Source organism: Carcharodon carcharias, chromosome 9 (genome assembly GCF_017639515.1).
Source record: "Carcharodon carcharias isolate sCarCar2 chromosome 9, sCarCar2.pri, whole genome shotgun sequence".
Lineage (NCBI taxonomy): Eukaryota > Metazoa > Chordata > Chondrichthyes > Lamniformes > Lamnidae > Carcharodon > Carcharodon carcharias.
The window spans coordinates 93119396-93146061 of record NC_054475.1 but is presented as its reverse complement, the minus strand read 5'-3'; the positions used below and the strand labels follow the sequence as shown (position 1 = coordinate 93146061).

The following is a 26666-nucleotide window of genomic DNA, read 5'->3' as shown; positions in this document are numbered from 1 at the left end:
GGCACAGTGCCCCGTGTTTTTCGGACGATTGCCTTGCTGCCCTCCTCGAGGAGGTGGCAGCACGGCAGGAGATCCTGGTATCCCAGGATGTGAGGGGGAGGTGGCCCCACATAACCAAACATGCCTGGGCGGAGGTGGCGGAGATAGTGAGCTCCCACGACGTGATACAACCCACATGGATTCAGAGCCGCAAGCACTTCAATGACCTCTTGTGCTCAGGAAGGCATTGTAGGCATTGGTCACTTAACCCAACAGGTAGGCTTTTCCCACTGGTGGCATCGCCCACCCCACCCCCCACCCCCACCCAAATCTGAGTGTAGTGACTGCATTGAATCATTGATGGCATGTGTCCTGCGCTGGGTGGACCAGCAGATATTGCCCATGCCGAGGCCACCCTGAGAGGGTGGTGATGAGATGGGATCTGCTCCCACAGCATGTGGTACACTGAGACCCACATTACTATTTTGGGGGCAACCTGGAGGAGCTGCACCTAGGCGCAGTGCTGGAACTCCAGGACATGTCAAAGTCAGGGTGATGACATGCTGGGTGGGGAGCTTCAAAGTGGCGTGGCAATGAACCATCTGCTGCCCTCTGCGCTCCACGTGCTTGCACCTCCTTGCTATGGAAGGTTACACCGTGTGGTGCCACATGTGATATTGGCAGCATTTGGTCCGGGGAGAGGACAGGCCTAGCATTTTTGTGTGAGTGCTCAGCTGAAGTTGGGTGAGGAGGCACTGGAGCCTTGCAATGCCCCATTCTGGCTGGGGTGGGCCGTCCATGAAGAGAGTCCAGGTACATATAGCACTAATCAGTGCTCTTCTGTTCTTTTCAGGAGAGGAATGTGCATAATGCCGCCAAGTGGGTGAGGACTGGCGGAGGGCCGGCCCAGGTGGCGATGCCCAGCCGGTTCGAGCAGGAGGCCCTGGATTTGGAGAGGCGCCATGCACCCAGGTCCACTGGTGTCGGTGAGGCTGGGGTGCCACAGCCAGGTATGTTTGCCCAACAGTGAGGTCACCATTGTTCTCCCAGCAGCCATGGCAGTGCTGAATGTTCAGTGATTGGAGTTTGCAACATGGCTTGACCATTACTTGTGGAAGGATGAGCGCATAACGATCCGGGGGACAGGGATGCACATTGACATTGTCTCCACGTTAACTGATCAAATGTCTTTTTTCTTCCTTTCAGCATCAGCGGAGCAGGACCAGGAGGAGGACCAGCAGGGGCCCCCTCTCACACCTGAGGGCCCTGAAGTCTCGGACTCACCAGTGTCACACCATCTCTGCCATACAGGCACCAGCACAGATACTAGCACCTCAGTAGGAGTTAGATCATCGGCTAGTGTCCCGGGGCACAGCGGTGAGGGCACTTCACAGTTGCTGGAGGAGCCAGCAGAGACAGAGAGTGCCCATGGCGCCAGCAGTTGGAGGACCGCAGAGGACTAGGCACATGCTCAGTCGGTGGCTGATGATGTGCCTCTAGAGTCGTCCGCAATGCAGCAGATGCAGGAAATGCGGCCAGGTGTGCAGGACCATCTGGTGGAGATACATGAGGCTATGCTTGGCTTGGTGTCTGTGGTGGAGGAGTCTACACAGACCATCACCGATGCAATGAGTCTCATGGACGAGCGCCATGCGTCCGCCATGAAGAGAGTGGCGACTCTCGTGGAGAGGCTCCTCCAGGAGACCAATCAGTGCTTCCTGGGGATGTGCTCAGACCAGCAAGCCCTCACATTGGCATTGACCTCAGCTGACCAATGCCAGTGTGGGAGATGGTCTGGGTACCAAGTTTCCCAGCTCAGTGCCCATCTATCCACGGTGAGCGGGGAGTCTGAACCGACCTCACGTCGGCGCAATAGCTGCCTGTCGTCTCTGCGAGCTCCTCTCAGGGCACTCTGGCTGAGGGCGGCAGCTCCTCCACCCCTCCTGCCAGTGACCGTAGCAACCGATGAGGCTGTGATGACTGGGGAGATGCCAGCTGTGGAACTGGCAGACCCCTCCCAGGCGGGGCCAGCACAGGCTCCACGGGCCAGAGGACGGCGGCCAAGGTCATCGAGGCCAACAGGACAGCAGAGTCAGCAGGCCGTCTCAGATGCCAGTCCCAGCAAGGGGGCAGCACCAAGACGTAGCACCCGAAAGCGTAAACATAAGGCACCTTAGGCACACCACGGGTTTATCACTAGTGCTTTTGTGTTGGCCCGCAGTGAGGTCTTTATGAGTTGGTGTGATGTTTGACACCTTTGTCATTTTGTCCTCTTAAGTTCCTTTTGTTATACAGTTAAATTCAGACATGTCACCATGGCTGAGGGTGCCTCTTTTCTTCTGCAGGTGGATGGTTACCAATAATGTTATGAGTGATTTGTGGCACACTCAGCTTTATTGGCAAGCCCCTTAGTTAATGTTCCTATCCAGGCAGATTTTGCACTCAGGAATCAAGTATGGAGCCTATAGCCCAAACTTCTCCCGGAGGTCCATATATGGTGTGTTAGCTGAAGGGTCATTGGACTAAAGCCTCCCGGATGTCCCTACATCCCTGGAGTATGCCCGGGTCAGTGTCTACCCCCTCAGCATTTCCCTGTGCATGCTCATCCTTGGCCTCACTGCTGGACTCATTGTGTGCAGACGACACATGATCTGGGGGGTACTGGAATGCGCCCCCTGAACGGTCTAGGCATTGGAAGCACATTTTGAGAAGACCGAAGGTTCTTTCCACCGCAGCCCTTGTGGAGGTGTGGCTCCTATTGTACTGCTGTTCAGCTTCTGTTCTTGGATGTCAGAGAGGCGTCATGAGCCACCTTTTGAGGGGATAGCCCTTGTCACCCAGCAGCCATACATCCAGCCGGGCTGGAGAACTGCAGAGCCCCGGCACCTGGGAATATCTGAGGATGTAGGCATCGTGGGAGCTGCCTGGGTATCTTGCACAGACTTGTAGAATCTGCATCCTGTGATCACACACCATCTGCACATTCATGGAGTGGAATCCCTTCCTGTTGACGAAGGCACCGGGCTCACCTGCTGGCGCCTTGATGGCCACATGTATGCAGTCGATTCCCCTGGATGCGGGAGAACCCAGCAGTTGCTGCAAAGCCTCTGGCTCGCTGTGTCTGGCTTGTCTGGTCCCAACAGTAGTGGATGAAAGTCAATGCATGCCTGAACAGAGCGTCTGTAACCTGCTTGGCACAAGTGTGCACAGCTGATTGGGAGACATCGCAAAGATCACCCATCGACCACTGGAAGCAACCAGAGGCATAGAAGTTGAGGGCAACTGTGACCTTAGAGCCACTGGCATGGGGTGTCCACCCACACAGTTAGCAGAGATCTCTGGCCCAATCTTCTGACAGATATAATTGACTGTCTCCCTTGAGAAACGGATCCCGCTTTGACACCGCACCTCGGTCATATTGAGGTAGCTGCTTCTCTGCCTGTATATCTTGGCAGCAAGATAGTGGCATCTTCTGCGGCCCCTTCCACCTTGGTCTACCTCTTGGCCCTGCAGCTCTTGCGGCTGTGCCTCTCCTCCCAAAGGTACTCCCCTGGAGGCTGAATGTGCACTCCTGGCCTCATCCCCCTTCTAGCCCTCCCTTCCTCCTCAGAGGAGGTGCTTCCAGTGGAGAGTTCAACTCCCATTCCCAGGCTAAGGGAAGGCTTCCTGAAACCTGCAGGCCCAAAAATGATTCCTCACTGCAGAGTGCTGATCTGAAGGTTCTGAATTCAGTCCAATCAGCTGGTATGCGTTTTGAAGTATTGCAGCTCGCACAAGCAAATATTAGTAACTTTAAAAATTAAATGTTTGACAGAGGGCACTCGCAACCCCAGTGAGCCCTCTTATCCCGTCCGTGGATGAGGTTTATATAAATGTCTCTGATCCGCCTGCCCGTTCCACCCGTGCAACAACTTGAAGATTGCACGGGCGCTGAAAAATCACCGTCAATTCGGCACCTCAAGGGCCTTAAGTGGCCCATTAATTAAGGGTGGGTACGCATCGGATATCATCGTGCGCCCGCCCAACAAAATATCGCGATGGCGCACGGTGACGTTGGGTGCTCGCCCGACATCACTGCGCGTCATCTTACATGTCAGCATGCGGGTCCCGCCCCCCCCCCGCTCGCCAACGGGAAAATTCTGCCCAAGGGTTTCTAGTTTGTGCTTTTTGAGACTTTAAAGGGCCTGGGTGATCGACACTTTGATTAACTTAAGTGCAGATTTTGTTCTCAAAAATGGGAGAAATTTATCAATGAATTACATTTATTCAAAGATTTTTCACACTGCACACTCTCAGATTCATTGGCTCTAGAAAGTATACAGTGGGGCGGTTGGCATGGAAGTACCATAACTGGGCACAGGGGGCATGAGGTACCACAGGATGTGAGTGGAAGTGCAGAGCTTGGCATAGAGGGCATGAGGGGTGATGGGGTGGGTGCAAGCACAGAGTTGGCATGGGGGCATGAAGGGACATAGTGGGTGGGTGGAACACTGAGCTTGGTATAGGGTGCATGAGGGGCCATTGAGATGTATGAGGAGTGTAACTTAGCAAGGGGGCATGAAGGGGACATTTTAAACTTACTTTTTAAAAGGTCCCCTCATGCAGACTAGGGTGCATGACTCCTTTAAGGGGCTGTGAACCACAACTCTTTAAAAACCTGGCCCAACTCCATGAAAACTGTGGAGGAGTTGGATATACTTATCTCCGCATTGGAGCCAGCCAGGTCAGGAGTGCTGGATGCCAGTTTTTGACAGGATCCAGTCTGTACCCTTTAAAGGCACTTCCGAAAATCAGATGCACCGGGAATGGGGTCAGGAATCCCAGAATCGGGTCCCATCCGCCAACAGGAGTCAACATGACTCTGAAAACCCAGGCCTTAATGTCCAATATGTATCCACAGAAACAAAAACAAATGGAGCTGTAAGCAAGAAGCAATGCCAGAGGATCAGCAGTCTCATGGTCAGATAGGGATGCATTACTACTTCAATTTTACATTTAAACTGGGGATTCCTATTACAGCCTCACCTACTGGCATCACAGGAAAATGTAAAAGGTAAATATGGACACATTGGGTGGAATTTTCCCTTCCAGGACTAAGTCCCATGGTAGGAGTGGGGACGGGGAGTGCTTCCCACCCCAGAGGCCAACGGGAATTCCCACAATATCACACGATCCCAGCCTCATTAATTATGCAGTCAGGGGTTTCCTGATGTATCACGTGATGGGGCAGGCTGGATGGTGTACACCCATGTCATATCCAAGCACCATATTTAAAAGGCCCCCAGACAAGGCCAATACAGATAGCAAGAAAGGGGCTGGGGCCTCTGGCGCCTAAGTTCAGTGACGCATCCCTACACGTCCTCCTTGACCAGTGGAGGCCAGGAGTGATGTCCTGCACCCAGCTGATGGGATTAGGAGGCTGAGCAGGGAACCAACCCTGCATGGGTGCAGGTTGCTGCCACCGTCAGTACCCAGGGGGTCCAGCATAGATCAGCCCTCCAATTCCAGAAGAGAATGAAAAGCCTCATCCTCGCTGCCAGGGTAAGTGAAGACTCAGCTGCTCACACTAACCACAATGGATGGGTCAGGGAACATGGGCCTCATTGGCAATGTCATAAAGTCATGCCTCGTGACCCCACTGCAGTCCATCCACTCTGTGGTGGAGTGACCACTGTGCCTCCTTCACCCTTCCACACAGAGCTCACAATGCTGTCTGGAAGGGTGAAGTGGGGGTGTGGGGTAACAGGGTGGAAGGCTGGGAAGGGACTCAGGCACAGAGGGCACGCATAAAAGACATGCCTCTTTGAGCCTTATCCTTGTATGTGGATGGGCTCACCGTGCTGGAGGGTGCTGGTCCAGAACCTTTCTGGACAACATGCAGTGCATCAATGCCACGCTGCACAATGCAGCGCGTTATCTCTAAGCCTGGAAGTATAAAAAGAAATGTAAAAGTACGATGTACAAATGAATGCTAAACACAATTCCTCTCAATTCCATCTTCACAGTTTTCTTTGAACAGGACAAGTTAAGCCACAACCAGTGAGAACGTGAGAAGATGGGAGAGCTTCAGCCACAGCTGAAGGTTCTGACAGAGTTTAAGGAGAGGGCAGCCCAGCTGGAGCAAGTGTGGGTCATTGGAGATGGGGAGACTGGGTTTGGGCCTTCAAACAGTAAGGATCCATGCAATGGAATAGAAACCTCAGGGCCAAGGGTGCCTCCACTTTGGAGGCAGCTCATGCTATCATTCGCTCTCTTCTTTCTCACATTCAGGTGCCATCAGGAAGAGGGCAAGGCCCGAGCCAGAAGAAGGCCTGTCCAGCTTCAGCACAAGCCCAAGCCCGAGAGGAGTGAGGACATAGCACAATAGCCATGTGCAACTGTAGAGGCATCACAACAGAAACCGGCACCCTCTACCAGCCCAGAGACACAAACCTGGTGGGTATTAGCTCTAGTGTAGGAAGGGGCTCACACTCTGGTGATCACCACATGGATGCGTGTCCGCAGCAGGAGGAGGCAGGTTCAGCCGAGCTCATTGGCACTTCTCAGAGTGCTGGGGAAGAGGAATCTGTGAGGCCCGAGTCTGATGACAGGCCTCTAGAATCTGCTTTGCAAATGATGCCGGAGTGTCAGCAAGAGGTGGGTGAACATCAGGCAGAGGTTTTGGAGGCTCTCAACAGAGTGGCACACGAGGCAGAGGAGTCCTTGATGACCTTGACAGCCATCCTCTGGAGGGCCGATGCCTGGAGGGCCCTGGCTTCCTTTGGCTGTCAGAGTGTGGGCCAGCTGCTGCCTTTCTGGATGCAGATAATGGGGTTGAAGTGGTCACAGGCAAAGGGGATTCCAATGGGCCGGATAAACTCTAAGATCCCTGACTGGATGTCCCAGGGGTATCCAGCTGCCGCTCCTCCTCCTTTTGGGTGTCTGAAGGCCCCTGCCTGACTCCTTGAGGGGAAGGGGCACCTGGAAGGAGGTCAAAGCACCTAGCATTGTAAACACTATATGCTGGGGTTCCCTTTCAGTTGTCCAGTTGAGATGACCTACATCTCTGCCCACCGCGGATGATCCAACTCACATGCAGCATCTTGAGATCTCCACCATGAGGCTCTGCATAGTTGCAACCAGCCCAACAATGGTGGTAGTAACGTTTTACCTATGCTCCAACACCTTTTCCCTTCCCCCACTCACCCACACCCTATCCCCCATAAGCGTTGACCCCCTCCGGTATAACTTTTGACCTCCCCACTGTTAGCCTTCAACACTCTCCCATCACCTTTGACAATGTCCAAATTAATGTCGAAGTCCACTTCCTTCTTGAGAATCCCACCCCTATTACCATTGACTTGCCCACACTCATCCTACCCACCCTTGAATCCATGTCCCTGGAAGAAGGTCTGATCCTTGTTGAAGTTGCTGCGCCGAGAACACCCACCTCCTGAATGCTGGAGAAGATCCACACGGTTGAAGCTCCACCCACCCAGTGCTGCATGTGGTGTTCCAATGTCCAGTCGCTGGATGCCTCCATCTTCTATTCAGATCTTCGCGAACTGTCCAAGGCCATCTTAAGGTAAGTCCCAACTTTTGCACACCATGTTGGTCCATGTGGGATGCAAATTGGTTTTACATCAGCCTGTGGTGGGAATTGTGACCCACAGTGGTGGCCAGTAGTGCAAGATCCCGCCATCATTGCACATCGGTGTGAAACCGATTTTTGGACCTCCTGCCAAACTTGACCTCCTCCTCACCCCCACCTGCCATTAAACGCCTCAATGGGGGCATGGGAGAATTCCACCCATTATCATGAGATTCAATTCTCTAACTTCCCCTGAAGACTACAAGAAATTTTGATAGCTAATAGATAAATATAACTTTGCTTGTAGAGAAAAATATTAAACGTCCAATGCGTAACAAAACTTCAAACTTAGTTTCCATCTCTTTTTAACATCCACATGCTTAAAGTTGATATTAAATGGTCTATTATTTTGGATTCTCTACATACAAATGAAAGATTAATTTTTATTTTCAATAAAGAGACTGTTAGCCTCCCATCAAGTACTACAGTGAGGAAAAAAAAAACTAACAAATCCAATTGGAATGAACAAAATAAACACAAGGCCTTGCAAGATACATTTGCAACAGATTCATTACACTTGATGCTGCAGCTTAAACATAGTAAATCATGCAAGGGTCACATGTTAGGCTCAGAAGGAAAAGGAAATGTTTTTCCCAGTCAGTCAGAGTTTCACTCTCATCCCCTTAACCTTCAGCTACTCAAGATGTTTGGGAGATGGCGGAGGGTGGTGGCGGGTGTGGGCCAAGGAGATTTGGATAAGGGGTAATTGGATGTGCAGATTGTGATGCATCATTAACCCATGTCCATTTGTGGTGACGCAGGCAACACATAAACTTTGTGTTGCCTGTTAATTTAAATGAAAGTGGCATGCAGCCAAAGTGCATCTCTGAAAGGCGAGGTACATTTGACTGAATAACCTGTTGGACTGGTTACAGAAAAGTCCTTGAGCAGAAGGAGGTATGGAAATGACAGAGGCCAGAGACCATATCCCATGCATGGTCTAATGTAGCACCAGAAGCTTCAGTGCAAGAAGGACAGGAGGAGAAAAGCCAGGGAGCCCACCAGACATGTATTACGAAGGCAGTGGGAGCAGATAGCCGTGACAGTCAATGTCAGCAGTCTAAATTGGAGGACCTGGATGTCACAACAAGTTCAATGACCTTACATGAATGGTAAAGGTCAGTGATTGCGTCTTCACATGACTCATCCTTACAAATGAACCACCAGCCTCACCCACTGCTTCATTCAACACTCCCACTTCATTCAGTCTCTATGAAGCACAACTCACATGTAACATTCATTGCCTCACTCCCACCTCCGTACACATACCATTGCTGCAAGCATCACACTGACATCTCACAGTTTGCACACGCTGCCAGTTACTCAACTGACCCACACATTGCACTACTCTCACTAACATCTCCCTCTCTTGGAGCAGAAGGTAGCTCATAATCAAATACATGGTGACTAACTGTATGCCCTCACCCTGATGGAGAAGACAGTGCTCTCTGTAATTAGTGCAACTGAGGCTGTGGTCAGTAATGGGGTTGAAAACATAAAGGATGATGCTATGTTCCTAGCTAATTAACCTGCTCATTTATTACTTCCCCTCATCCCACAATCTCTTGTTATTTACAAGTTGCAGATGATGTAAGTATGGTGCCTCTTGCTTCTCCTTACTTTCTTCACCCAATCCCACCCTGTGTATTTATGCTTTTTAGATTTCCAAGAATGGTGAAGAACTGGTGCAGGAACTTAAAGTGCAAGGTGAACAAGAAACTGATGAAGAATAAGTAGTGCCATATGACCTTATATTCACAGCCACCAGTTCAGATACTCTCATTGTTGAAGCTACAACACATGACCACGTGCATGCTAAAGAATGAAAGCACCATGCTATAGATTGAGCAAAGGGATCCCGCAACCAACGGATCAGATCAAAGCTCTCCAGTCCTGCCACATCCAGTTGTGAATAGTGGTGGACAATTACACAAATAACTAGAGAAAAAGGATCCATGAACATACCCATCCTCAATAATCTGGAAGCCTAGTGCACCTGTGCAAAGACAAAAGCTGAAGCACTTGCAACCACCTTTATCCAAAAGTACCAAGTGGATGATCCATTGATCAATTGCGGCCTCCCCCTGAAGTGCCCAGCATCACAACTGCCAGTCTTCATCTAATTCAATTCACTCCACATTATATCAAGAAATGGCTGAAGACTCTGGGTACATCAAGCACTATGGGTTCTGGCAAAATCCCCACAGTAGTGGTGAAGACTTGCACTCCAAAGCTAACTGCACCCCCAGCCCAGCTGTTCCTGTAAAGCTACAACTTGGAATCATCCCAAAATTGTGGGAACTTGCCTTGCTATGTCTTGTCCATGAAAAGCCGGACAAATCCAAACCAGCCAATCGCAGTCCACCAGTCTACTCCCAATCATTAGAAGGTGTCATTGATGGGAATATCAAGCAGCAGTTACTCAGCAATAACCTGCTCATAGATGCTCAGTTTGGGTTCTGCCACAGCCACTCAGCTCCTGATCTCATTATAGTCTTTGTTCAAACATGGAGAACAGGACTGAATTCGAGATAAAGGGAGAGCGACTGCTATTAACCTCAAGGCTAAATGACCAAACATGGTATCAAGAAGCCCTAGCAAAATTGAAATCAATGGGAATCAGGGGAAAATCTCCACTGGTTGGAGTCATACTTACGGTGTTCTTTTAACTCTGTGATAACTACTACTATGCACACAAAGGCACTGGCCACTTAAGACAGGATCAGTAACAAAGTAACAAAAACAAAAACAGAATTACCTGGAAAAACTCAGCAGGTCTGGCAGCAACGGCGGAGAATAAAAGAGTTGACGTTTCGAGTCCTCATGACCCTTCGACAGAACTTGAGTTCGAGTCCAAGAAAGAATTGAAATATAAGCTGATTTAAGGTGTGTGTGTGGGGGGCGAAGAGAGAGAGAGAGAGAGAGAGAGGTGGAGTGGGGGTGTGGTTGTAGGGACAAACAAGCAGTGATAGAAGCAGATCATCAAAAGATGTCAACAACAATAGTACAAAAGAACACATAAGTGTTAAAGTTAAAGTTGGTGATATTATCTAAACGAATGTGCTAATTAAGAATGGATGGTAGGACACTCAAGGTATAGCTCTAGTGGGGGTGGGGAGAGCATAAAAGGTGTAAAAAAAAAAATTTTTTTATATAATGGAAATAGGTGGGAAAAGGAAAATCTATATAATTTATTGGAAAAAAAGAAAAGGAAGGGGTAAACAGAAAGGGGGTGGGGATGGGGGAGGGAGCTCACGACCTAAAGTTGTTGAATTCAGTATTCAGTCCGGAAGGCTGTAAAGTGCCTAGTCGGAAGATGAGGTGTTGTTCCTCCAGTTTGTGTTGGGCTTCACTGGAACAATGCAGCAAGCCAAGGACAGACATGTGGGCAAGAGAGTAGGGTGGAGTGTTAAAATGGCAAGCGACAGGGAGGTTTGGGAGGAAGTCCTCTCTCCTCACCGTCCAAGGACCCAAACACTCCTTTCAAGTGAAGCAGCATTTTACTTGCATTTCCCCCAACTTAGTCTACTGCATTCGTTGCTCCCAATGTGGTCTCCTCTACATTGGAGAGACCCAACGTAAACTGGGCGACCGCTTTGCAGAACACCTGCGGTCTGTCCGCAAGAATGACCCAAACCTCCCTGTCACTTGCCATTTTAACACTCCACCCTGCTCTCTTGCCCACATGTCTGTCCTTGGCTTGCTGCATTGTTCCAGTGAAGCCCAACGCAAACTGGAGGAACAACACCTCATCTTCCGACTAGGCACTTTACAGCCATCCAGACTGAATATTGAATTCAACAACTTTAGGTCGTGAGCTCCCTCCCCCATCCCCACGCCCTTTCTGTTTCCCCCTTCCTTTTCTTTTTTTTTCCAATAAATTATATAGATTTTCCTTTTCCCACCTATTTCCATTATATAAAAAAAAATTTTTTTTTTTACATCTTTTATGCTCTCCCCACCCCCACTAGAGCTATACCTTGAGTGCCCTACCATCCATTCTTAATTAGCACATTCGTTTAGATAATATCACCAACTTTAACTTTAACACCTATGTGTTCTTTTGTACTATTGTTGTTGACATCTTTTGATGATCTGCTTCTATCACTGCTTGTTTGTCCCTACAACCACACCCCCACTCCACCTCTCTCTCTCTCTCTCTCTGCCCCCCCCCCACACACACACCTTAAACCAGCTTATATTTCAACTCTTTCTTGGACTCGAACTCAAGTTCTGTCGAAGGGTCATGAGGACTCGAAACGTCAACTCTTTTCTTCTCCGCCGATGCTGCCAGACCTGCTGAGATTTTCCAGGTAATTCTGTTTTTGTTTTGGATTTCCAGCATCCGCAGTTTTTTTGTTTTTATATCAGTAACAAAGTAACCTTGATTCATTATTCAATGATGGTTCAGCCATGTACAGGTAGGTCTGCACTGTACAGGTTCTTCTATAGACTGCCAGCATATATAAGTCACATGGTATATTACATCACAGCCCTTACCCTGCATTACATTGGAAATAAAACCACACCTCTTAAAGGTGTACCATAACAATACCTAGCACAAAGGAAGATGGTTGTGGTTATTGGACGATAATCATCCGAGCACCAGGACATCCTCAAGATAGTGACTTAGCTCCAATCATCTTCAGCTGCTCCAACAATCCACTTTCCATCCATCATAAGTTCGGCAGTGGGGATGTGCGCTGATGATTGCACAATGTTCAGTACCAGTTGGAAGTCCTCAAATCCTTGTTTTATGCAGCAAGACCTGGACAATATTCAGCCTTGGACTGATAAGTGGCAAGTAACATTCGTGCCACAAGTGCCAGGCAATGACAATCTCCAACAGGAGAGAATCTAACCATCTCCTCTTGACATTCAACAGCATTACTATCACTGAATCTCCCACAATAACATCCTGGGGGCTACCATTGACCTGAAACCTAATTAGATCAGCCATATAAAAACTATGGCGATAAGAGCAGTCAGAGACTTGGAATTCTGAGACGAGTAACTCACGCCTGACTTCTGTAAGCCTGTCCATCATCTACAAGGCATAAATCATGAACATGGTGCAGGACTCTCCAATTGCCTGGATTAGTGCAGCTCTACCAACACTCAAGAAGCTTAACACACCATCCAAGACAAAGCAACCTGTGTGATTGGCAACCATCAACCACCTTAAGCTTTCTCTCCCTCCACTTCCACTGGAAGCAGTACCATCTGCAAAATACACTGCAGCAATTTGCCAAGCCCCCTTAGCACCTTTCAAAATCATGACCTCTACCACCTAGTAGGACAAAGACACCAGATGCAAGGGAGTACCATCACCTACAAGTTTCCCTCCAAGTCACACAGCATTCTGAGTTAGAACTATATCACCATTCCTTCAGTGTAGCTGGGTCACAGACCTGGAACTCCCATGGATAATACACCAGATGGCTGCAGTAGTTTAAGAAGGTGCCTCACCACCACCTTCTCAAGGACAGTTAGGAACGGGAAACAAATACTGGTCTTTTCAGTGATGCTCACATCCCATGAAGGAATAAAAAAGGCAGAAAACATAAAAACTTTGAGACATGAAATCTGTCTGTGGTGAGTCACGAGAGGGCTGCAGCCAGAACAGAGGAAAAGGATAGTGCAAGTACCAGCCCCCCAGAGGGCAAGGTCACACACAAATTCTGCTGCAGAGGATTCAAATTAGGACTCCAATAGGGCAGCACTCAGTAAACGACTGATGGCATGCACACACAAATACATGTCAAGCCTGCCAGGAACCCATCTTTGTCAAGGAGCATGGAGGAGTCCAGATCCAATTTAATACAAAGCATTACAGAAACCTTGGAGTGAATCCTGAAGTGATGGTCAACTCCATGATAGCACTTGTCAACCCAATCATGCTGCAGCTTCTGATGGCCAGTGTCACAGCTTCTATTCCAGCACAAAGAAAGTCACTCAACATATTAGTACTGAAATAAAAGCTCAGACTGAGATCATGAGATCTCAGCTTGACACCATGCAATTTCAGACTGTTGCCATCTAGGCTGCAGCAACCAGTACAGAAATTCAAGATGGTAAAAATGGAGAAAGAGGAGATATTTAAAAGGCAGTCATCACTCAAAATAGAAAAGGTAGGATGGGATGCCTTCGAGGTTGCTGACGGAAGTAAGCACTGAAATTGTGGTTGACTGGCTACAATCTTGATCCTCAGAAATGGGAATGGAATCAGCAAACTGGAGAATTCCAAATGTTACAAGCCTGTTCACAAAAGGGGAAAAGGGATAAGCCAGATAATTACAGGCCAATCAGTCTAATGTTTGTGGTGAGGAGACTTTTAGACACATTAATCTTGGGAAAAAATAATTGCCACTTGGTAAATATGGGTTAATATCTGAAAGCCATCAGAGATTTAAAGGTAGCGGAATAAGTTGAGAAGCCTGTTAAAAAGGCAATAGGGATTTACAAATAGAGGCATAGAATACAAAGGCAACAAAGTTATGGAAGATTTCTAAAACACTGTTTCAAGTGTAGCTGGAGTATTGTGCCTGATTCTGGACACACACTGTAGAAAGGATGTCAAGGCCTTAGAGAGGATGCAGAGGAGATTTACTTAAATGACATCAGGGACGAAAGACGTAAATTACAGGGAAAGGACAAAGATGCCTCGATTGTTCTTCTTAGAACAAGGTTGATTTCATTGAGTTGTTCAAATCCTTGAAGGGTTTTGATAGAGTAAATAAGAAGAACTACTTCCAGTCACAAGTTTCAGTAATCAGAAAACACAGATTTAAGATTATTAGCAAGAGAGAGAGACATGAGGAAAATACAAGTATTCAGCAAGTTGTTATGATCTGGAATGCACTCCCAGAAAGGTGATGGAAGTGGATTCAATAATAGCTTTCAAAAGGGAATTGGATAAATACTTGGATGGGAAAAATTTATAAGGTTACGACGACAGACAGGGTGTGGAACTAATCACATAGCTCTTTCAAAGCGCAAGCATAGGCACAATGGCCAAATGGCTTTCTTCTGTTCTGTATCATTTTATGATTCTTGACACTCTTATTAAGAATGTTTATTGTTTATCATAAATCATTTTAGCTGTATTAATAAAATTGCACCAGGTTATCTCTCTTAAATACATCATATTAAATACATCAAATTGGCTGCCATATTTCCTGTATTTCAACAGTGACTATACTTCAGAAAAAAAGTATTTCATTGACTGTGGGGCATCTGGTGGCCAGGAAAGCAAGCCTTTCTTCTTTTTAATTTTTTTTGGAAATCCAAGCCTTTTAATGAGCCAAAACAAGTATGGTATGAATGTGCATACTGTAAAGTTTGTTTATGATAGCTTGTTTCTCCTGATAGAAGGAGGATTCTTATAAGGAGTTGGCTTGTCATGCTAGATATATGATAGATTCTGTCTATGAAAGAGTAGAATCGGAGGAATGACTGTAAAAAAGCTGACAACCAATACTGGGGTCATTTCTAGGTGACGTGATGGGGCTCAAGAACAAGGTAAAATACAACTTTGAATCTTTAGCTGCAGTAACTTATAAGAAGATTTGAGTGGTGCTCAAAATAACGCACAAGAGCTCCAGAGGACCAATTTGGACGTGGGGAAGATTTTTCCATTAGTAGGAGAGACTAGGACCCGAGGGCACAGCCTCAGACTAAAGGGAAAACCTTTTAGAACAGAGATGAGGAGAAACTTCTTTAGGCAGAGAATGGTGAATCTATGGAATTCATTGCCACAGAAGGCTGTGGAGGCCAGGTCATTGAGCGTATTTAAGAATGAGATGGATAGGTTCTTGATTGGTAAGGGGATCAAAGGTTACGGGGAGAAGGCGGAAGAATGGGGTTGAGAAACTTATCAGCCATGATTGAATGATGGAGCAGACTCGATGTGCCGAATGGCCTAATTTCTGCTCCTATGTCTTACGTTCTTATGGTTGAGGGTGAATTGTTAACTTCCTGTGGAACTTAAGTATTTATCCAGCTCAGACTAATTGGTGAAAGCTCCAATAGTTGTAATGAGTACAAAAGTTAATGGATACATTTGTTAAGTAAAGAAAGAAAAAAGATTGCTTTGAGATCTAAGTGTACTGTATGTTCTTTACATCCAGAAGCTTGATTTCTTATTTATTTATTGTATCTATTTCTAAATGCTACACTCTGAGCTGAGTAATGGTATGCTTGAGTGGGCAGGCTGCTGTACTATATAGGAAAAAATAGTCATTTTTTAAAAACCCTGGAAAAATTTTCATCCAAGCACAATATTTTTGGCAGGTTAAATGAGTGTCATGGTCTACTGATATTCCCAGGAACCAAGCCAAAACTTCCTGCCCAGATTTCCTTATCTTTGGTAATTGATAGCATGTGTTAGTGCAGTCCTCAAAGGAATATTTTCCGTTTGTTACTGAATATAATTCCACTATTTTTAAAGAGGCTCAGTCTCAATCTTGTTAACATTTGTGTTACAATGTGAGAGAAAAAGAGTTGAGAGTATTGGAATGTAGTTTGCATGCAATTTAGAATAATTACTCAGATTACAGTGTACTGAGGATAAGGGAAGTGGAAACCTGGATTGATTAGGGAGCACCCTGCATTTTTCAGGTATGAAGGAGTATTCATATTTGTGGAATGAAGCCTTAATTAGCCAACAGAAGTGATCTATACATGAACTTATGAAAAGAAAAATGCCTGTTGTTCCATCACCGCTTATTTCTCTGGCACTGTCAGTTTTCCAGCCCTATATCCAATACAAAAACCGAGAGAGTATGCTTTGCATGAAAGGCTGAAAGATTGGTGCTTTTCCTTCTAGAAAAGAGAAGGCTGAGGGGTGACCTAATAGAAGATTTTAAAATTATGAAGGGTTTTGATAAGATAGATGTAGAGAAGATGTTTCCACTTTGGAGTAGACCAAAATAGCAGTCATATATGTAAGCCAGTCATCAATTAATCTAAAAGGGAATTCAGGAGAAACTGCTTGTCTCAAGGATTGGCAAGAATGTGAAATTCTGTGCCACAGGGAGCAGTTGAGGTGAATAACATTGATGCATTTAAGGAGAAGATGGGTAAGCACATGAGGGAGAAAGGAATAGGGAGACATGCTGATAGGGTTAGATGAAGAGGGGTGAAAGAAGATTTGTACAAAGCATAAATGTAGGCATGATTTGTTGGGCTGAACAGCTTGTTTCTGTGCTGTAGATTCAAAGTAATTCTATGTAATTCTATGAAATGACCTCCCTTCTCTCACTGCCTCCACTAACATGCATGGCTATTCTATTTCAAATCTCTCTGATGCCTGTTTTAAATTTGCTTTTCATGAATTTAAATCAAATTTCCTCATTTTGGGCGCAATCAGGAAATTAGATACAAATTGCACTTGAAATTGCACAGGTTAGGTTAACTATTCAAGTTTCTATTAAAATGTATTTTCATAATCATAAACAAAATCTTCCACGAACCAGCACACTCAACCAGTATAATGGATTATAATTGTTTAATTTTTTTGCATTAAAAATATTTGTATTTGTAATATTTGCATACAACAAACTTGCACACAGTAATATGATAATGATCACATATCTGTTTTACTGATCTTGATTAAGGAATGAAATATTGACCAGCTCAGTGGAATAACTCCCCTCCTCTTCTTCAAAATGGTACCCAATATCTTCCTCATCCGCCTGAGCAGACAGACTGGGCCTCGGTTTAATGTCTCATCCAAAAGGTGGCACATCTGACAGTGCAGCTCTGCAGCATTTTCGTGGATTGTTGCACTCAAGTCCTGGAGCAGGACTTCTGACTCAGCGGTGCAATTGTCACCAACTGAGTCACAGCTGACACATTTCCAAGGGGTGAAAGCAGAAAACTGATTATTGTATAAAATTATACCTTTGGGAATGGCAATCTGACAGCCCAGATCTTTAATTTGTAGATGGAAGAAGGAAACGTCCTGCAATCTTGCACGCTCCAGTTCAGAGAGACTTTGGATAGGGACAGGCTGCAATGTGACACTCTGTCCGAACATGGTGTTCCAAGTGAAATCACCCTGCAAAGAAAAAAATATAGAGGAGTAAAACGCAAGAAAACAAGCAACTTTGATAGAGCAATTAATCATCTTCATAATGTTGACAATAACCTGTGCCAATCTGATAGAATGAGATGAAGTAAAATGGAAGGAGGGGAGCATGTGAACAATGAACGTAGACCAGTTGGGCCAAATGGCCTGTTACTGTGCTGTAAACTTGTTATATCAAGTGGCCTTGCTACTCTTATCATTATGGTCACTGATAAGGCAATCTCTGGTCATTTCTTTAAGTCACTCTCTTCCCATATTCCCTTTCACCAGCAGAGTCCCATTTCTTTCTGTATCCATCCCTAGAAAAACATTCATCCTCAAATCTCTTACAACTGTATGTTTAAATTCCCAATTATCTAGCCTTTGGCCTTCGATTTATCATTACATTTCTACGGCTCTTGATTTGCAAAATAACACCCTCTCCACCATCTTTCATACCCTTGTCCCCATTAAATTGATTACACTTTCTCACTCAAAACATTCCTCCTTGTACACCATTCCCATCTTCACTACCTTAAGTCTAAGTGTCGCAGATTTGAACATCTTTGTGGACAACTGGTTATGTATTAAATAATTATATAATATAGTATACATTACATAACTGGTTATATATTTCCAGATCTGGTAGGATCACATAAAGTATCATTGAGTCCTGCTCGCCAATGCAAAAACTGCCTGATATTCAAGGATTATCCAGGAATGCAATGATAATGCCAAATTTCTCTTCACCACAAACCATCTTCTTAAACCACCCCCTCCTGCCTCCTCCCCCTCACCTCTAACAAGTGCAAGGAGGTCACAAACTTTCTTGTTATAAGGATAAAGATCATTTGTTCAGCTGCTTCTGCTGCTTTCCTCCCTTCTCCCCAGTTCACTGGGCCTAACTTCTTCTAAGGTTCTCCCTTGCCCCGACACTGAATTCACTTCTCTAGTTTCTCTCCTATCTTCCTCATGCCCTCAGTGAGTTCCTCTTGTTGATGCGACCCACCTCTTGCTCTCTAGATCCTATTCTTACCAAACTGCCAACCACCCAATTTCCCTTCCTTGCTTCAATGTTAGCTTACATTATTAATTGTTCTCTCTCCTCAAGTGCTGTTCCCCTCTCCTTCAAATCTGCCATCACCACCCCTCTGCTCAAAAAGGCAAACTCTTGACCCCTCCATCCTTGCAAACTACTGCCCCATCTCCAACTTCCCTTTATCCTGCAAAGTTATGTTGTAGCCTCCTAATTTCACACCCATCTTTCCAAGAATTTCATTTTTGAATCCCATCTAATAGGTTTCCACTCACGCCATAGTATCAAAATATCTCTAACACAATTATTACTGACATCCTTTGCAAAGTATCTCTCCATGTCCTCCTCAACACGTCTACAGCCCTTGATAACGCTGACAACTAAATTCTGTTCTAACACCTCTCCACTGTCACCTAGCTTAGAGGAGCTACAACATCTTGTTCCATTCTTATCTATCCAATCATAGCCAGAGAATTAATCTGCAATGGCTTCTCTTTCTGTTTGTGTACCATTACCATCGCATTGTCAAAAGGATGTATCCTTGGTCTCCTCACATTTTTCATGTAAATGCTGTCTCTCAGCAACACCATATGAAAACAGCATTGGTTTTCACATTTAGGCTCTCGATACCCAACTCTGCCTCATCACTCCTCTCATGATCCCTCCACTGTCTCTAAACTGTCAGACTACTTGTCCAATACCTAGTAGCGGATGAGCAGAAATTTACTCCAATTAAATATTGGGAAGGCTGAACCCATTTTCTTCAGTACCACCACAAACTTCATTTCATAGCCACCAACTCCCCCCTTTCATGGCATCTGTCTGGAACTGAACCAAACTGTCTTCAACTTTGGTGTTATATTTAGTCTCAAGATCACTTTCTGACCACATTTCTGTGCCATCACCAAGATTGTGTATTTCCACCTCAGACTCCAGCCTTGCCAGCTTAACTGCTGCTGAATCAGCTACCTATCCAAGCCTCTGTTACCTCTAAACTTGACCATTCCAATGCATTCCTGGCTTACCCATGCACAATTAAGGTCATTCAAAACTCTGCTCACTGTAGCCTAGTTCACATCATGTTGTGTTCATATATCTCCCTTTGGCTGTCAGTTAAGCAACACCTCAATTTTAAAATTCCTATTCTTGTCTTCAGATCCCTCTGTGGCCTTGCCCCTCCTCATCTCTGTGATTTCCTCCAGCCCTACAGAGCCCCAAGTTCTCTGTGCTCCCCCAATTCTGGCCTCTTGAGCATTCCCAATTTGAATTACTCTGCTATTGGTGGCCTTGCCTTCAGCTGCCTAGGTCCTACGCTCTGGAATTGTCTCCCTAGATCTCTGCCTTTCATCCTCTCAATCCTCTGTTAAGATGCTCCCATAAAACCTACCACTTTGACCAAGGCTTTGGGCATCTTAACTAATGTTGCTATATGAGGCTCAATGTCAAATTTTTGTTGATAGTACTCTTGTAAAGCACCTTGGACATTTTTGTTAAAGGTGCTATGTAAATGCACATTGTTGCTGTAAATTCATACAATTATATTCTGGCTCGAAATGCACCTGAACGGTACATTGCACGTAAATTGACAGAACAGTCACTCACTTAAGTTGAAGCAGACCTATAGACAGCTGGCATTGTAGATTGCTATCGTGAATGAAAGGACATAGAATTATATAGCATGTTGCCAAGCACCGTTTTGTCTTCAGGATGCAAGAAGCAAGTGACTTTGCCTGCTCCTGAGTCAAAAGATTTCGCAACTCCTCTCTACTGGAGTAAAAATAAATTGATTAGCAACATGGGCCTGAATTACACCATTGGCGTGTGCACCATGTTGGCGGGCCCAGAAGCGGATGTAGAGTTCGCTCCTGGGTGAGATTGTGTTCTCAACACGATTTCAGCCTGGGTGGCCAATTAAGGCCCACCCAGCATAAAACGTGTCTTCCAGTTGGTCTGACAGTGCCGGCAGGGGTGGGAACAAGTCAGGTGCTGGGTCCAGTGGTATCCCCCATGATTTTGGTAACTTCAATTAAACTTCCAGTGGAAAAACAGATAGATCCTACAACATGGAATCAAATTTGGTGTTAATAGTGCAGCTATGAACTGATCCTGTCTAAAACCTTCACTGACTCAATGTATTTGAATAGTAGCTCTGAAATATGCCTTAAAAATCTACAAGTCATGTCCAGCATCTGCCACTGATCTAACTAAACTTTCTGCCAGCAGTAAGGAAGCAATGGGTAGGGGGAGGGGGAAAGAGTTGGGTTCCCTGTTTTACTTATATCAGTGAAGAAAGAAAAAAGTAATAACTAAGTATTTCTCCAGCATCTTTCATGGTTTCAGGAGGTCCCAGAATGCCTCACTGTTACAATGTGGAGAATGTGCCAGCCAGTCAGTTTGCTCACAGTAAGCTCCCATAGACAGCAATGTTGGATCTCTTACATCTATCTGAGAGGCTAGATATGGTCTCAGATTAATATCTCACCTGAACACTGGCACCACAGACAGTGCAGCACTTTCCCTGGACTGCACTGGGACTGTAAGCCCATGTGCTCAACCCTCTGGAGTGGGACTTGAACCCATAACCGACTGAACTCCAGAGAGCTGAATGCTCCAACATGTTAGATACCCATTTCATCAAGGGTGCATCTGGTCTACCTGCTATTGCAGCAGTTCTGGACTACCCAGCTGAGGCAGTGCAGCTTGGGATAGTGGCCATGGTGGAGGGTGAATTGAGTGAGGGGGTGCTGGGGGCTGCAAACAAAGTGTGGTTTATCCCTTTTGTCGGGGAATCCTTTTAAAAAAAAACTGTTTTTACTTATGCAGGGATCTGGTCATATTCCATATCTACTGCTGGGTCAGTTGGGACATTTCCAATGACAAACCTGCAGTATCTGTATGCTGGGTCATAATGAAGGCCTGGGTCATGGGGAGTCTGCCGTTCAGTGAGCTCCTACCCTCAGCTCAAGATTCTGCCCTCCCCATTTGATTACAGTGGCAATATGCCAAATGGCCATGGATTTTCAAGGTCAATATCTTTTGTAAACATCAATGTTCCCCATGGTCTGTACAGACTGATCTATTTTCTTGGAACTTTGGCACAGATTTATAGATGAACCAGCTTAGAAAGCTAGGGCGATCAGAGGGAAATCTGGCAAAACTCAAAAACATGACAGTAGCAAAATCACAAAGAAAATGAAAGTGCTTGTGCTCCGGGGGCCTTTTTTCCCACCCTTGGATGACAATTTGATAGAAATTGGCCCACCTGCCAGTTTTGCCTGCGCACCAAGCGTGAAAATGCTCAATAGGCTTTTTAATGGTCTTAATTGGCCCTTCAATTGTCAGCGGGTGCAGCTCTAAGTCTCGCATGCGTCCGCTGCCTCAATATTGCACACACCCAACCTTGGAATGTAAAATTCCGGCCTTGGTGCTTGAACTACAACCCTCTGACTTAGAAGCAAAATTTGGCACTTAAGTGCTTTAAAATGTATAAATTGCTATAAAAACAGGTATTTCTTACTAAAACAAGGCAAAATTTTTAACACATGGTAGTATTTAGAACAAACCCACCAAAGAATTGTAAACCTTAGTGGAAGCATGATTTCCAAGTTAGTAATTATCTAATTTATACTGAGATGAGATTTCAAACCAATTCAGGAATTCTGCTGGATCAAGTATCCAGAATTACCTCTAGATGCTCGTTAACTCATATATATTTTAGCTAGTGGACTGGGTTAGTGGACGGAAATACTGAAGAGTGTGCTCAGTCCAATAGTCATGGTATATGCTTCAGGATAGTTATTTTTTGGTCACCCATGGGCCTGACTCCATAAGAATAGCTTATTTGTCTAGGATGTCTTTAAAATTTTCTCTTTGGCGAGAGGGGAAGAATAACACCTGTCACCTTTGAAGTGTGAGAGGCTCAGCTGTGACTTAGTGGGTGGCACACTTGCCTCTGAGTCACAATATTCTGGACTCCAGTTCCATTCCAGGACTTAAAATCAAGACAGACACTTCAGCGCAGTATTGCATTTTTGGAAGGTGCCATCTTTCAGATGAGACATTGAACCAAGGCTCCACATGCCTGCTCGGGTGGATGTAAAAGACTCTATGACACTACTTGAAAGAAGAACAGGAGGATTATCCCCAATGTCTAGGCCATTATTTATCCATCAATCAACATCACAAAAACCCATTATCTGACCATTATCACAGTGCTATTTGTGGGGGTTTATTGTGTGCAGCTTGGCGGCTGTGTTTCCTACATTACAACAGTGATTACACTTCAAAAGTACATAATTGGCTATGAGGAACTTTGAGATGTCTTAGTAGTTGTGAAAAGAGCTACCTAATGCAAGATATTCTTCTGGAAAATTAAAAAAAGAAAGGCAAGGTAAAAGGGATAGATAAATCTAAAAGAAAGCCAGCACTGGCAGAATAGAGCCTCTATACAAGCCCAATAATTTGAACTGATACAAGTACAGTGTTGTAGTAGTTGGGAAATTTGATGAACAACCCACAAGCTTTAAGTTCAATGTCCACCACAATAAGTTTTGAAACCGAATTCAGCTTGTAATTTCTGAGCAGGGCCATCATGAAAGCAGACAGGGTATTGCTGCAAAAAAATCCACAATTAACTGAGTCATTGTTCTTCAATACCTCTCCAGTCTGGCCTACAACCCATAACTTGTTTGGGTATATTTAAGAAGCATAAGAAGTATGAGCATGAGTAGGCCATGCGGCCCCTCAAACCTCCTCCACCATCCTGTTGGTTCATGGCTGAATTCGACCTCCAATCCACTTTTCTGTTCAATCTCCATATCCCTCAATTTCCTCAATTTCCTTAGATTCCAAAAATCTATTGATTTCAAGCCTTGAGTATACTCAATGGAGAATTTCAAAGATTCATAACCCTCTGAGTGAGGAGATTTCTCCTCACCTCAGGTATATTCTTCCTGCACCATCGGGTATCCAGCTCTCCTTATCGACTGTCTTTTGGAAATCCAGGTATACTACATCTATTGGTTCCCTTTTATTTACCCTACTAGTTGCATCCTCAAAAGACTTTAATAAATTTGCTCAGCATCATTTCTTTTTTTTAAAACCATATTAATTTGTTCTAATCATTCTACGCTTTTCTAAGTGCATTAATAAGATTTCCTTAATAATAGATTCCAGCACTTTTCTGATGACTGATGTCAAGCTAACTGGCCTGTAGTTCCTTATTTTCTCTCTCCCTCCTTTCTTCAATAGCAGTATTACATTTTCTAATTTCCAATTTGCTGGCAACACTCCAGAATCTAGGATGAGAATATATTACGCCCTTCAGCCCTAATAAGTCCTTAAATGGTGTAATGGCTTTTTGTGGGCCATCTTAATGAATGCCTTTTGAAAATCCAAATATACTACATCCACTGTTCCTCTTTATTCACTCTACTGGTTACATCCTTGAAAAAAAAAACTCTAATAGATTCATCCAACATGATTTCCCTTTCATAAAACCATGTTCATTCTCCCTAGCCATATTATAATGTTCTAAGTGCCCCTTAATACCACATGCAGCCACATTTCTGTAATGGCTATTAGATCAAACCCATTAAATTCTATTGGGCCATTAATTTGTCTCTCTTGTTATGAATGCTTCCTGCACTGAGAAAAAGCAACTTTAATTTTAATATTTTACTATTTCTTGACTCAAGGTCTTCTGAAGTAGAATAGCAATTGCTATGAAGCAAGAAAGCAGCCCACCATCTATTCAGATTGACAAACAATGGGTGGGTAATAAATGTATTCTTGCTAGCATCATCCAGATCCAGAGATTAAATATTCATGGGGTAATAAGGCTAAATTCTCCATGGCCAGAATTTTACGCTCCCCATCACATCCCTCCACCCACCATACCACCTCATCACCCCCCAGCCCAACCGTAGCAGGCTGGCTGATGGAGGGGCTGGGGTAAAATCAGGATGGGGGGGGTGGTTTACACATGTCTGTCATCTACCTGCTTCCACTGATATTTTACCAGCGGTGGGGTAGGTGTTAGGCAGCCTGCAAGGCCTTAGGCCAGTTGAAGCTCATAAGCTGCCCCATGAAGAGCAAAACCCAGCAGAAAGGGATCCCCCTAACCTTCAATACCCATGCCACTTCTCTCAATCACACACTCACACCCGCACACCCCCCCACCGAGGCCTGCCTGACTGGTCGCAGCAAACTCGCCCCACTGCTGGCTTGGTCTAGAACAGGCTGCACAGTCGAAAGTGGCCATTGCTCCTGGTGGCACGGCTGGGACTGAAGAGCTGCCAGCCCTCTGATTGACTGGCAGCTGTTGGAGGTGGGACATCCTGCCTCAGGGAAGCAAAAGCCATGAGCAACTAATTGCCTAAGGCCCTCAGAATAGTGTTGTACCTTCCAGGGCCCGCAGAGGCAGGCCTGCTCCCAACTTTCCAAACATTGGGTAGGAGCCACAGCCTTCATGTTAAATCGTCAATTTTTAAAAATATTTTTCCATCCCTAATTTCCCTTGTGGGCCAGACAAGGTAAAGATGGCTGGTTAGTGAACCAGATGGGCTTTTTTGACAATTGATGAGAATTTCGTGGTAACCATTACTGAGACTAGTTTTACAATTCCAGATTTATTAATTGAATTCAGCTGCCATGGTAGGATTTGAACCCATGCCCCTAGTGCATTGTCCTGCGTCTCTGGATTATGAGTCCCATGACATGACCACTACACCACCGACTCCCCCCCCATATGAACTATTATGATGAATGGGATTGGGAAACTTTTAGCTTGTGTTTGCTGATGAGATGAGAAGAGTACCTCAGTGAAGTATCAATTCTAAAGAATCATGCTTTTATCACTAAGCATACAATTTAAGAGGTGTGTTGCTACATCAAAGGTTAGGCCCCTGATTGTTTTCATTTTATCTAAGGATATGCTTTTTCTGAAAACTTAGGCAGAATGGATTTAGCAGCATGGCACAGAATTCACAATATATATTAATGATTTAGATGAGGGAACTAAATGTAATATCTCCAAATTTGAAGACGACACAAATTTGTGAGGAAGATGCAGAGATGCTTCAGTGTGATTTGGACAAGCTGAGTGAGTGGGCAAATGCATAGCAGTATAATGTGGATAAATGTGAGGTTATCCACTTTGGTAGCAAAAACAGGAAGGCAGATTATTATCTGAATGGCTATAAATTGAGAGAGGGGAATGTGCAACGAGACCTGGGTGTCCTCGCACACCAGTCACTGAAGGTAAACATGCATGTGCAACAGGCGGTAAAGAAGCCAAATGGTATGTTGGCCTTCATAGCGAGGGGATTCGAGTACAGGAGCAGGAATGTCTTGCTGCAATTATACAGGGCATTGGTGAGACCACACTTGGAATATTGTGTGCAGTTGTGGTCTCCTTATCTGAGGAAGGATGTTCTTGCTATAGAGGGAGTGCAGGGATGGTTTACTGATTCCTAGGATGGCAGGACTGACATGTGAAGCGAGATTGAGTCAGTTAGGATTATTTTCGCTGGAATTCAGAAGAATGAGGGGTGATCTAATACAAACCTATAAAATCCTAACAGGACTAGACTGGGTAGATGCAGGAAGGATGTTCCCGATGGTGGGGGAGTCCAGAACCAGGGGTCACAGTCTGAGGATGCGGAGAAGACCATTTAGGACTGAGATGAGGAGAAATTTCTTCACCCAGAGAGTGGTGAGCCTGTGGAATTCACTACCACAGAAAGTGGTTGAGGCCAAAACATTGTATGTTTTCAAGAAGGAGTTAGATATAGCTCTTGGGATGAAAGGCATCAAAGGATATGGGGAGAAAGCGGGAGCAGGCTATTGAGTTGGATGAGCAGCCATGTTCATGATGAATAGTGGAACAGGCTCAATGGGCCGAATGGCCTACTCCTGCTCCTATTTTCTATGTTTCTATGTTTCTGGAATCT

At 45.3% G+C, this 26666-nt stretch overlaps 1 protein-coding gene across 3 annotated transcripts in view; it reads right to left on the bottom strand.

Moving 5' to 3' along the window:
• arhgap36 (Rho GTPase activating protein 36) overlaps positions 1–26666 on the bottom strand; it is a 329472-nt gene that overhangs the window by 117309 nt on the left and 185497 nt on the right. For all 3 annotated transcript variants that reach the window (XM_041196093.1, XM_041196092.1, XM_041196094.1), the window contains exon 2: positions 17513–17669. In XM_041196093.1, coding sequence (XP_041052027.1) covers positions 17513–17669 — 157 coding nt within the window. The remainder of the gene's footprint in view (positions 1–17512; positions 17670–26666) is intronic.